The sequence below is a fragment of the Neomonachus schauinslandi genome, chromosome X (assembly GCF_002201575.2).
Source record: "Neomonachus schauinslandi chromosome X, ASM220157v2, whole genome shotgun sequence".
In the NCBI taxonomy this organism is placed as follows: domain Eukaryota; kingdom Metazoa; phylum Chordata; class Mammalia; order Carnivora; family Phocidae; genus Neomonachus; species Neomonachus schauinslandi.
The window spans coordinates 93,438,074-93,451,645 of record NC_058419.1 but is presented as its reverse complement, the minus strand read 5'-3'; the positions used below and the strand labels follow the sequence as shown (position 1 = coordinate 93,451,645).

Below are 13,572 nucleotides of genomic sequence, written 5' to 3'. Positions count from 1 at the left end.
GGGGGGGGGGGGAGGGGAGGGGGGAAGAAGGGAGGGAGGGGCGGGGGGGAGGGAGGGAGGGAAGGCAGTAAGGGTACCGCTGGCTGGGCCACTGCTGTGGGCAACTAGGGCTCCATCCTCTTCTTCCCTCTCTTGCACCCAAACACCTGCCTTATGTAACGTCTTTCCCCATTCGGGCTACTCTTAACTATCCATTTTAACTTTATTTCCTCCGGGGGGGAAAAAAAATACAAGTGGTAAAGCAGGGAGCGGGCAAGAGAGTGATCGCTGCCCGACAGGAGCTGGCAGAGACAGCCTTGCTTCTACAGCTGCCTCTCCTGAGAGAATATTCCTTCTCGTATTCAAACTCTTGCACACAAAACCCCAAAGGAGAGACGTTCGGCAGAGTGGATGGTGCCCACAGTCCCCAGACGCTCCGCCTTTCCTTAGCAAAGACAATTAAGACAGCATGTGGTTTGGGAAATTTTCAGGGTGGTCATATTTTACACAGCTAACAAAAAGCAACTTGAAAGGATAACTTTATAAAGGAAGGCAGTACTCTCGTTCGAGGGAAAAAGAATATATTTTTGTCAGTTTATTTTCCTTCTATTGTTTAATATTATAAAGAGCCAAAGCGTGGCCTTGTCCCCCACCTAAAGCTGGAAGAGAGGAGAAACAGGGAAAAGACAGGCGCCTGATTCTGAGGTAGCCCAAACCAGGGGCCCTCAACAAACGGCACCTCCTGCCCCACCAAGGGGCATCCCCAAGGCCCTGGAGGCTGACCGCGCACATTCGACGCCAACACACAGTAAGAGGTCTAGCCTTTAAAGTGAAACCAGACAGCGGCACATGCAAAATCCAAGAAGGGAGGCAGGCCGTGGCAAGGCCTTTGGCAGAAGGCTCCAGAATGCGGCGCTGGCTGAGGTCACACGGCATCAGAGCCGCATGGCGCGCACGGGGGCCTCGGAGCCGGAGGAGGGCTCACCCTGGCGCCGCATTCACATTTGGGGCCCCTCAAACTGCCTCTGGTGCCTGGCAGTGAGGTGATTTTGCTTCTTTACAATTCCGGGCAGAAGGTAAAACCAAGTCAAGGACCCCCCCCCCGCCCCCCGCCGCCCCACCATCCACGGCAGCTCTTGCGCTCTTGAGGCCTCACCTCCATATAAACGAAGAGCGAAGGTCTAGGCAAGAGAACTTCGCAGTTCCTCTCCCCCCACTTCCAGCTTCAGCGTCACTGGCATTTTCAAACTCAGACACAACACAGCATTTACGAACTCTCTGGTAGCAAAGAATGAAAAGCTTCCATCGTAGGCCCGCAGCTGTGACTCCACTGGCCCTGACAGCGAATGGCAAAGGAGAAAGCTCTGGAAGGTGAAGCAGCAGGCTGAGCGCTGAGAAGGAATAGCCAGCTGCCCTGTGCTGAGAGGCGCTGCCTGGGGAGAGGCCATCCCCTCAGATCTGAAGGCTTCCCAGGGTGTTCCCGTGGGGAGAAGGGTCACTCGCTATGGGCAAGGGCACCAGCAAAAGCCAACTGGACTTGACTGGTCTGGAAAGATGGGGTTGCATGAGGAAAGTTTTCAGAAGGGGGAAAAAAGAGTATCCTAGAAGGGGCAGTGGGCAGAGAGGAGAGAAATAGATCTCAAGGGTTGTTGCCGGCTTTCTTCACATTTTTTTTTTTTAAAGATTTTATTTATTTATTTGTCAGAGAGAGACATCGAGAGAGGGAACACAAGTAAGGGGGGTGGGAGAGGGAGAAGCAGGCTTCCCGCCAAGCAGGGAGCCCGATGCGGGGCTCGATCCCAGGACCCTGGGATCATGACCTGAGCCGAAGGCAGGCGCTTAACGACTGAGCCGCTCAGGCGCCCCTTTCTTCACATTTTAATACACAAAACACATTTTAAAGAACACACGTTCGCACCAGTCAAAAGTTGGTGGCTTTCAACTGGAAGAAACTTCTATCAAGCAAGTATGCATGCAACTGCTTAGTGGGACAGATGGGGGACAGATGTTGCTACCCAAAGGTTTGGGGTTTTTTTTCTTTTTCCTCCCCCCTGGGCGTGCAGTGGGCACTGCCACCAGCTTTAAGAAATTCAATGTCATCTTCTCAAACGTCCTGTCCTGGAACCAAAAACACCGTTCCTTTTAAAAACAACAAATGTGATGACACAAACAAATGGAAAGGTATGCCGATTCATGAATTGGAATCATTAATATTAAAATGTCCCTACTACCCGAAGCAATCTACAGATTTAATGCAATCCCTATCAAAACACCAACAGCATTTTTCACAGAGCTAGAACAAACAGTCCTGAAATCGGTATAGAACCACGAAAGACCCCAAATAGCTAAAGCAATCTTGAGAAAGAAGAACAAAGCTGGAGGCATCACAATCCCAGATTTCAAGATATGTTACAAAACTGTAGTAATCAAAACAGTATGGTACTGGCACAAAACCAGACACAGATCAATGGAACAGAAGAGAGAGCCCAAAAATAAACCCACGCTTCTATGGTCAATTAATCTATGACAAAGGAGGCAAGAATATACAACAGGGAAAAGACAGTCTCTTCAATAAATGGTGTTGGGAAAATTGGACAGCTACATGCAAAAAGAATGAAACAGGACCACTTTCTTACACCATACACAAAAATGAACTCAAAATGGATGAAAGCCCTAAATGTGAGACCTGAAACCATAAAGATCCTAGACAAGAACATAAGCAGTAACTTCTTTGACATTGGCTATAGCAATTTTTTCTAGATATGTCTCCTGAGGTAAGGGAAACAAAAGTAAAAATAAACTATTGAGACTACATCAAAATAAAAAGCTTCTGCCCAGTGAAGGAAACAATCAACAAAACGAAAAGTCAGCCCACAGAATGGGAAAAGATATTTGCAAATGACATATCCAGTAAGGGGTTAATATCCAAAAATACATTAAAAGAAACTTACACAACTCAACACACATATACAAAAAAATAAGAATCTGATGAAAATGGGCAGAGGACTTGAACAGACATTTTTCCAAAGACACACATGGCCAACAGACACAGGAAAAGATGCTCACCATGACTCATCATCAAGGAAATGCAAATCAAAACCACAGTGAGATAGTACCTCACACCTGCCAGAATGGCTAGAATTAAAAAGACAAGAGATAACAAGTGCTGGTGAGGATGTGGAGGAAAAGGAACTGTTGGTGGGAATGAAACTGGTGCAGCCACTGTGGAAAACACTATGGAGCCTCCCGAGAAAAAATTAAAAATAGAACTACCATATGATCCAGTAATTCCACTACTGGGTATTTACCCAAAGAAAATAAAAATACTAATTTGAAAAGATATCTGCACCCCAGACAATAAACACTTTCGGCTTTGCAGGCCGCATCGTCCGTGTCACGACTGCTCAACCCCGCCACGGTATCACCAAGCAGCCAGAGACAGCATCCAAACGGATGAGCAGGGCTGTGATCCAGTGACACAGATATCTGAATCTCATAGAATTTTCCCGTGTTAGAAAATATTCTCCTTCTGACTTCTCCAACCATTTTAAAACTGAAAAACCATTCTTAGCTCACTGGTCATACAAAATCAAGCAGTGGGCCCTATCTGGCCTGCCCAGACTGACTCTGGAGATCCCTGCCTTAGATTCCTAGTCCCCAGCCCAGATCTGCCCAACGCAGAATATCGAGCCCACCACCCCCCGCCTGGAAAAGGTGGGAGGCTCCCTTTTTATTGCTGTTACCAGTTCCGTCTTCCTGACTTGCCTAATCCGTGGGGTATGGGGGGTGCTGAGTGCGAGGGGTGGCGTGTGCTCTTCGGACTTCCCCGATGGCATTGCACCCCCACACACGGGGCTGCCTCCTCCCGCACCCCAGGGGCATCAATTGCTAGGACAAAAATGTGTAGTCCCCGTGGTGGCAATTCTCAGTCACAGGACGGGGTCTCGCTGGAGGGGCGGGGCAGGCCCTGATCGTGTGGCTTTCCTAAGGAGCTGAAGTTATTTCTAAGGGACAAATTCTCTGCAGAGCTGAGCCACGCGAGGCCCCTGTCACCACCGATCACTGAAGATGGTTCTGCTGCTGTTGGAGGTTCAGCCAGGCGGGAGGGTTTAAAAGGACACAGAGTCAAGGTCCCCCTCAGGATTGGGTTTGTTTTGGAGTTGGAGGAGGGAATCGAGACCTAAAGGCTGTGCAGGCTTATCTCAGGAATGTCGGGAACTTCGGAAAGGAAGTCTAGCGACCATGATGAAGGCAAAGCCCACAGGAAAGAGGGGGAGGAGGGGAGGGGAGCTATTGTGTGGCCCATAGAAACAGGCAAGCCGCCCTGGCTTGGCAAAGGGCTGAACTCGTTCATCACATCAGTACCTCTGAAATTTCACCGTGGATAAGGGATTGGTGGGGGGGGGATCTTATTCAAATGCACGTGCTGATTTGGTAGGTAGGTCTCGGTGGGGCCCAAGCTTCCCGCACGTCTGATCTGCTCCCAGGGGATCCCAGGATTCACGCGTGCCAGGATGCTGTCCATACGCCAGCACACTTTTTTGTTTTGTTCTCCTTTTAAACAGTCACAAGCCATGAAAGACTATGGCGGTGTCATGGCTCACATGGGGTGAGCACTGACATCTAGACCCGCATGCACAGGGTTGTTCGGGGAACTGCCTACACCATCACACCCACCAAAAGAGCGAGTGGGGTCTCAAATCATCCTGCCCGCCACTCTTCAATCCCGAGTCCTGGGTCCGCCTCCATCCTTTTCCTACTGAGCCCAAAGTCTGTCTCCTGACCAAGCCCGGTGCCCCCGTACCCACACAGGGCATTTCCTTCTCATTTTCCTTCTAATGCACCCAAGGGTGCCCGATGACCAGCAGTGGCCCTGCAGCCAGCAGTGAAAGGGTGGAAGGCAGCCGCAGGTGACTCTCACCTGTATCCTGCCGCAGCTGGCAGAACAGACACTGCTTTCTCACTCAGTCCCTGAGTGGAAGCTGCTAATGACCTGAGCTAAAATGCTACCACTTAATCAAAATGACAGATAATATCAAGAGTTGCTGAAGGTGTGGAGAAGCTGGAACCACCACACGCCGCTGGTAGGAATGGACAAGGGGGCAGTCGCTTTGGAAAATCATCCAGGTATCTATCCAAGAGAAATGAAACCGTATGCCCACACAGACTATTTACTGCATTACTCATAATAATCAAAAAGTGGAAACACAAAGGTCCATCAACTGATGAATGGATAAAATGTGGTCGGTCTACCCATGCAGTGGAATAAACTTCAACCATACAAAGGAATCAAGTAGTGATACCTGCCTCAACACGGATGAACCTTGAAAACATTATGCTCAGCGAAAGAAGCCAGGCACAAAAGGACAAATATTGCATGATTCCATTTATACAGAATGTAATGAATAGGCAAATATGTAGACACAGAAAACAGGCGAATGGTTGCCTAGAGCTCAGGGGTCAGGGGTAGGGAGTGATGGCTAAGGGGACTAGGGTTTCTTTTGGGGATAATGAAAATGTTCTAAAATTGTGGTGATGGATACCCAACTCTGTGAACACACTAAAAATCACTGCATTGGTTTCAGTGGGTGAATGGTATGGGATGCGAATTATATCTCAATAAAGCTGTTAAGAACACGGTGACCTATCAGTTGGGGAGCTCAAAGCAAGTGGTGGAGAGAGGGAGCGTCCAGGACTCACAGCCCATGAGGACACGAAATGAATGAGAGACCCTAGGACCTGCCGGAGGCCTCTGATCCATGAGTAACTAATGGGGAAACAATATGATGCCACCCCTTGGAAAGCTAAATGAAATTCTAAGTGGAAACAGGATTTCAGCACTGGATAGTTAAAGGAATCGGAGCCTTTGTCTGACGAATGCTGAGTCAGTGGCAACAAGTCTGTCAGAGTTCCCACACAGAACGGCCAATCTGGGGGCAGAGTCTCAGAAGGTGGCGGACGTGGCCACACCACCACTTCCTCACCACTCCACAAAGGGCCTGCCAAACCTTGGCTCAGTCTTTGCCCTGTGACCCTAATTCAACCAGTGTTTTTGAACATTCCTGGATCCCTGGATCTGGCAGGGTCATTCGGCTCAGCCGCCCACACAGTAAGTGGCCAGCCAGAGTCATCAGTCAGAGGGTCCCGGGGTGCAATCGGCATTGGAGAGACCGATGCTCATTAGGCACAACCGGGCGCACGCCGCCAACAGCCAGCGACAGGAGACGAGAAACCAGCTGCCAGTACCTGCGACCACAGGTCACTGTGAGAGCGAGCAGAGCCGGAGAAAGCGCGCAGTGATATCTCAAGGCCAAGGCAGAAAGTCTGCCCCCAGTTCTATGTTTGGATTTGTCTATTACTCATAAAAAAAAGTTTTAAAACCAATATACTCAATTTACAACCCCAAACCTCCGGGATAATCCAAGCCATTAGGTCCAAGCCCATTTATCTTCCCCCTGGAGAACAATGCAGAAAGAGGCATCCAGTGTGAGCTAAGGATTACGGGTGAGTGAATCATGCAGCTCAGGAATGAGCACTCCAGAGGTTTCTGAGTCCAGTGCACCACGCGAACTGTAAGATCCAGGTGAAACCAATTATCATCTGGAAAACTTGGGAGCTTAGCAATGCTACCAATGACTTTTCTCTTGCGCAAGCTTTAGTCTTAAACCTCGATCTGCAAATCCTGCCCCTGGGACTCCTGGGAGTTTCTAAGTCTCCTAGAATAGTGTCCCAGGGGGATTTGAAATCCAAGAGCCTCAGCCATTAACTATGCCCTGACTGTTCGTCCGTCCTCTCCTGTTGAGGGCAGTGCAAATTTCCTCCGACATTTTGCAGTCTTGCATTCCTTTTTCTCTGGGAATTATCATCTTGGAAATTCCAGTTAAATCCTGCAGGGATATCTGAAACAGAACCCTTGCTCTCTACCACGATTGTTTTAGTCAGTTCGTTAATCCACAAATACTGACTAACGATCCTCCTCCAGGTCACAGACTCTGGGCTAAGTGAGAGGTACAACGAGTTGCCAGGCCAGGCCCGAAGGCGATTACAATCTATGATTATGCCGGCTTTGTTGGGTGTTGCTTTTTAAGCGAGGAGAAGGAGACGTTGTACCTTTGGTCGTAATCCGAGAGACCACCTGCTCATGGGTTCAGTCGCGGTTTTCCCACTCTGACAATTTCATTTTACTTCGTATGTGGATTTCTGTGCCCGTTAAGGGCAGCTTGCTCACAGAATCATGGAGATCACCTAGTGAGTAATGGTTCCGAACTGGGATAAGGGCCTTCTCCCCCTGAAAAAGAACACCCACGCAGATTTTTGTTTCCAATTTCCAAACGTTCTTAGAGAAGTACCCAGACCCCCTCTGTTAACCTTCCTTGGGCCTGCGGGACCACTGTCACAGGCTTCAGCCATCCCTCAGCATCATTCTCCGATATCCAGGCCCAGTGCTCCTGCATGGCTGCTCTCTGGGCTCCCAGGGCCTGTCCACCTGCCTCTGCTACAACATTTGCCCCCACAGATAAGCCGGTGTCTACTTCCCTGTAAGACAGAAAGCCCTGAGAGAAGGAATTCCCCTCCTTCTTCACCCCATTGTCCCAAGCACACCATCATTCGGTGTCCACTTGAAAAATTCTCCGGATAGAGCTCAGTTTTCATTAGAAAAGGCAGTAAGGGATTCTGTTTCAGAACTACATTCAAATATCCAAGAGAAAAGAGTTTGGGCTTAGGGGCACCTGGGTGGCTCAGTTGGCTAAGCGTCTGCCTTCGGCTCAGGTCATGATCCCAGGGTCCTGGAATCGAGTCCCGCATCGGGCTCCCTGCTCAGCGGGGAGTCTGCTTCTCCCTCTCCCACTCCCCCTGCTTGTGTTCCCTCTCTCGCTGTGTCTCTCTCTGTCAAATAAATAAATAAATAAAACCTTAAAAAAAAAGAGTTTGGGCTTAAAAGGCTCCCATAAACAATGGCCCATAAAAGCTGACAGTCAAGAACTCACACAATGGCCAACGGAACGAAGGGGCTGGCTTGAGAAACTCCCCAGGAACTGGAACTCATTCACAGCGCTCGGCTGGAAGTGAATCTTTAACCTGGGTATTCATCATAACTTGGCGGCCACAAGTTCGTACTATGTTATAGCCTGGCAAAAGGAAACCTTCTTCTGTTTAAACTCGATCTTCACTTTCAATTACCCATTTTAGCCTCGTTCTCTGAAAGGGGAATTGATGTAGCGCACATATTTGCGTTCACTAAGGAAACCATTCAACCACTTTGGAAGGGGCTGGAGCAAAGTGGCCAACAAAAATAATAAATGTACGCTCCAGCCTGTGGCTGCAGTAAGTCTCTCGCCTTACAGCCCCCAACAGAGAAGGTTATTGCTTAAACAGAGGGTGTTCATGGATTTAAAAAGCAACCTCTATAACCAGCAAGCCACAGTCCCTATGCATGGAGATTCATGGTGGCACAAAGCCCTGTGTACCTGTGCACGTTTCTCTCAGCTCTTTTCTTTCCAGTGGCCCATCAGCCAAATTATAGGGCTATTAACTCGATCAGCACAAATACCCACTTGGCTCTAGGTGTTCGGCTAGGCACCATGAGAAATACAAAGGGGAAGACGTAGTAGCGCCTGCCTTCCAGAGCTCAGAATCTAGAAGTATACAGGAGGGCGTAAATTATTGTACCATTCGACACATGTCATAAACACCACAAGAGAAACATGAAGTGCCGTGGGTATTTAAAGGAAGGCAGAAGCTTCCCATTCGAGGGATCAAGGAAACGTTTCATCCAGGAGAGGGTGTCACTGGAGGATGGGCAAAATTTGGGCAGACAGGTGGCTGGGGCGGGGGCCGGGAGGCAGGGGGTTCCAGGTGCAGGAAGCAGCAATCACCAAGAACGGGGAAAATGTGATTCAAGCTCTGCAAAAACAGGTAGTCTGTTTCGGCCACATTTTAGGAAACCAGGAGGGAAAGACTGAAAATTAAGGCTAGAAGCAATCGTGTAGTCCCCTGAAAACAACTGAGAACTTTCTAGTTAACGCGAGAGAGGACAGGGAGCTGCTGCTCTCGGTTTTTGAGGCAGAGAGTAATGTGATAAAAGTAGTTGTACTTAAAAGACCAGTATCTGGCCGGAGAAAGTAAAATGAGTCAGAATGAGGAAGACTAAAAGCAAGAACGTTCTAGTAACCATAGAAAAGAGAGGGGCTATATTTCAGTTGTGGTGTGAAGACTAATGAGGTGAGAAGGTTTGAAGACAGTCCTTGAAGGACGATTTCTGGTGTCTCTTTCAGCTCACAAATCTATGAAATGAGAAACAGTAACACCAACATACTGGACTGCAAGTGTTCTCGGTGAAGAAAATGCTAGATGAAAATGTCCTGCTCTCCCCAGCACTCCCCGCTTTTTATTCCCCCCTTTTTAATGAAGAGGAATTTTTGTCAGCTCCTTACATGTTTTAACTCCAAACAGAAATTTCTAGCTTAGCCTGCTCCTGGAGAGACTTTAATTGTAGATCCTGGGCCAGGTGTTCAGTTCCTAATACTTATCTGCAAAGGTGGTACTTCGGGGGACTGCTTTGGCTGATGTGGTCTGGCTGGGCTTTGAGCAAACCTCACTCGGTTTTCCTGACTGGTGAAACCACCCTAGTTCACCAGTTTTCTCCAGGCATAAGATTCACGGAGCCTTTCTTAGTGCCCGCAGTGCTCATTCTTCGTCTTCAGCCTTGCTCACTGGAAGAGGTGGGGTGAACCTCCAAACTCTCAGGTGTAAAAGAGGTTTCAAGGGTTCATTGAAGCACAGAATAAAAACGGAAATGCAAATCAAAACCACAATGAGTTATCACCTCACACCTGTTAGAATAGCTGTCATCAAAAAGACAAGAAATAACAACTGTTGGCCGGGATGTGGGGACAAGGGAGGCCTCTGTGCAGTGTTGGTGGGAACGCAAACTGGTGCACCACTGGGGAAAACAGTATGGCGGTGCTTCAAAAAGTTAAAAATAGAACTACCATATGATCCAGCATTCATTCCACATCTGGGTATTTATCCAAAGAAAATGAAAACATTAACTCAAAAAGACATCTGCATCCCCATGTTCATTGCAGCATTATTTACAATAGCCAAGATATGGAAGCAACCCAAGTGTCCACTGATAGATGAATGGATAAAGAAGATGTGGTATAGATAGATACACACACACACACATATGGCAGCCATAAAAAAAGAAAGGAATCTTGCCATTTGCAGTTGACAACATGGAATTTCGAGGGCATTATGCTAAGTAAAATAAGTCAGACAAAAGATAAATCACCATATGATCTCACTTGTATGTAGAATTTGAAAAACAAAACAAAGAAAAAACCCCAAGCTCGTAGATACAGAGAATAGATTGGTGGTTACAAAGTTGGGGGGGTGGGGGATGGGTAAAATGGGCAAAGGGGGTCAAAAGGTACAAACTTCCAGTTACAAAATAAATAAGCCATGAGGATGTAATAATGTACAGCCTGGTGATTACAGTTAATAATACTGTATTGCATATTTGAAAGTTACTCAGAGTAAATCTTCCAAGTCTTCATGGCAAGAAAAAAAAATTGTAACTACATATGGTGACCGATGGTAACTGGACTTCTTGTGGTGATCATTTCACAATGTATACAAATAGCAAGTTATTATGTTATACACCTAAAACTAACATGTTATGTCAACTATACCTCAAAAAAGTCCCCAAAAGAACAGAATGAAAACTCTTATAGCCATAGAAACACAATCAAACACAGACAAGTTTGCTATGAACTTTCTATACATTTCATGTGGATTTTTGTAGACACTGTGTCTTTGCTAGGCTGCAAAGAATGAATCAGATGGCCAGAAAAGCTGCATCAAATTCAAAGATGGAAGAACTCCAGAGACTTTCTAGGAGCGGAAATGATTTACTCTCACTCTGACAGATTTGCTATTAAATCTCAGACAGTTATATAATGGTGATGAGAGTGATGGGGCCCTTCATCCCCACCTCCCTCTTTCAGAGGTTCCTGATTCCAGGCCTCTTACCTTCTCTCTTACTGGAGACATAATGTCCACTTGCTAAGGGCGTGCCTCTGAAATGATCTGCAAAGCCCCTCTGTCACCCAGCACTTTAGGGTGAATTCAGCTGATGTGATTTGCCTTGGGACCCACTGGCCTAGAGAGTCTCCCCTCCCCAACCTTCCCAAACCTCTGGCTTGGACTGAAATCCCCTCCTTTGGATTCAGCAGCCCCAGCAGAGCACATTTCCTGAGAGACCCCACAGAGAGGTGCCAAACTGGGGGCAGCCTGCTGGCTGGCAGAATTAGCCAGGGGCAGTTCCCCAAAGACAGAGAGGAGTGCCCAAACTGGTGCACCCATTTTTCTGCGGATGCCTGGGCCCTGGCAGCAAGCTACACTATATTAAGGGTAGAAACTGGGAGAAAGGAGAGCAGAGGGATTTCAAATGGAAAAAAGAGAAGAGGCCCCTTGGCTGAGAAAGGCTGGAGCAGATGTACGGGCAGCTCAGAGACGCCTCCCACTTCAGCGTGAAAGGCTGCCTCTAGCTTCTCAACTTCTCTCCTGCTCCCTGTCCAGTACTGACCTCCCCTGCCCCTCTAGGTTCATTGTGACCCGACTCCTGCTAAAGGGCAGTGGGCAGCCTGGGAATGGCACTTGCCTGGGGCAGAGGATGAAGTCTCCTTTCTACTTTGCCCTGAAGCAGTTCCTACCAAACAGCTCAACACACGAATGTTCCTGTTTATCACTTTACACATCTGTTCGATTCACTCATTCATTTGGGGCTCTGCGGAGTATTTCCGGCAGCCTTCCCTACATCTCCGGAGCACACTATCTGGGAACCCTCCACCGCCCGCGGTCCGTCACCCAGAACTTGGTAGGTTCATTCCTAGGACCCCCGATTTAAACTGCCCACAGTGTTGAACGCAAAGCCAAATGTCTGCACGCCCTAAAGTCCATGTCACCCACCTTCCCACTAGCACTAAATTAAAATGCACCCCCGGATTTCTTCTCCATTCCAGGGGGACAGAGGTGCATCCATGTTGTCCTGCTCCCCTGAAGCCCTTTACTAACCTAAGACTCCCAGATGAGGGAGTTAGCTGGAGCTTTTTTAAAGGTTTTGTCAACACCAAGAGAGCCCCGAATAAATACCCGGGGGCCCCTTAGATGCTAGAGACCACGCCCCCCGCAACAAGAAGCCACACCCCCTGCCTCACAGCGCCGCGCGTGAGTAGTCCCGGGCCCCTGGGGCTAACCGAGCGCATGCCACAAGTCACCACTCTCAGCTGGCACCTCTCTCCCAGAGGCGCAGACTTTCTCGGAATCCCCAGCAGGGGGGGTTGGTTCGGGGGATGTGGGAGAGGCCCCAGCCTGTGCGGTCCAAGGGAGCCGCTCGCCCGTGGCACGTGCCTGCAGCCCCCGGGGTGGCCCGGGCCCTCCAGTGGGAGCGGATGGGGGCTCCTTCCAGGACAAGCTGCGCCCCCGCCCCGGGCCTCGGCCGTGCGCCACCCCGTGACAGGCACAACTCCAGGTGGGGAGAAACCAGCCCGTCGCCAAACTTCCCTTCGTGGCCTCGGGCGCCAACGTGGGTCCGTCCGCTCGGGCCCCCGGCAGCGCGGACGCAGAGGGTCTGCCGCTCGCGGCGCCGGGCGCGGGGCTGACAGCCGGCTCTCCCCTCCCGGCGCCCAGACGCGAGCCCGCGGCCCGCCACCCCCTCCCTGGGGCCGCCAAAGCCGGGTCCGGGGCAGACAAAGGGCGCCCCGCCGGGGAGGCTGCCCCGCCTCCGCTCCTACCTGGGAAGGCGCGGCTCGGCGGGAGGCGCAGCAGCAGCAGCAGAAGCAGCAGCAGCAGCGGCGGCAGCAGCGCGGCCCGGAGTGCGGGGCTCCCCATGTTGCGCACGGCGCTCGCTCGGCCACGCTCGGCTCCGCTCGGCTGCGCTGCGCTGCGCGCCTTCAGGGGGCGGAGGAGACAGACGGGGCCGAGGGGCTGCGCGGCGAGCGGGCGAAGCCGAGCTGGAAAACTCCTCCTCTCGCAGCTATCCCTCCCTCCTTCTCGCCTGGGGCCTCCTTCCTCCGCCTCCCCGGGACGCTGGCGCGGTCCGGGGCCCCGACCCAGCCCCGCCTTTGGTGCCGGCGCTTCTTCTGGAAGCGGGGCTGCACCCCACCCCCCCAGGGCCAGAGAGCGCCAGGCGCGTGCGCTGGCACATCGGATGACCCCGAATATCTTCCTGTTCTCCCATTCCGCTCAGCCCGAATACACACACTGGTGCCCAACCGCCTCCCAGATCTCGGGCCCCCACGCTGTCATCTGTGCGGAGAGCCGCGTGAGCCATTCTGTGTGAAGGGACAACCGATCGGGTCCACAGTGGCCCCTGCGGCCGGGCTACTAACGGCCACGTTCGCTGATCTGACCCTCACGACCACGTCTCAAGTTCGGTACTATGATGCCCATTTTACCCAAGAAGACACCAGTGCTTGGAAACGTGCCCAGTTCACCGTTCCGGGCAGAGAGGGGATTTGAAGTTAGGTGTGCGGTTCTGCCGGCACCAACGTCCATACTGCAGCTTTTTTGTTTCTCTTCTGTAAGGGA

The 13,572-nt window shown here is 50.4% G+C and overlaps 1 protein-coding gene across 4 annotated transcripts in view; it reads right to left on the bottom strand.

Moving 5' to 3' along the window:
• Window positions 1-12,998, bottom strand: part of SRPX (sushi repeat containing protein X-linked) — a 114,951-nt gene extending 101,953 nt beyond the window's left edge. For all 4 annotated transcript variants that reach the window (XM_021681685.1, XM_021681702.1, XM_044911703.1 and 1 more), the window contains exon 1: window positions 12,777-12,998. In XM_021681685.1, coding sequence (XP_021537360.1) covers window positions 12,777-12,873 — 97 coding nt within the window. In that variant the 5' untranslated portion in view covers window positions 12,874-12,998. The remainder of the gene's footprint in view (window positions 1-12,776) is intronic.
• Window positions 12,999-13,572: the final 574 nt, after the last annotated feature.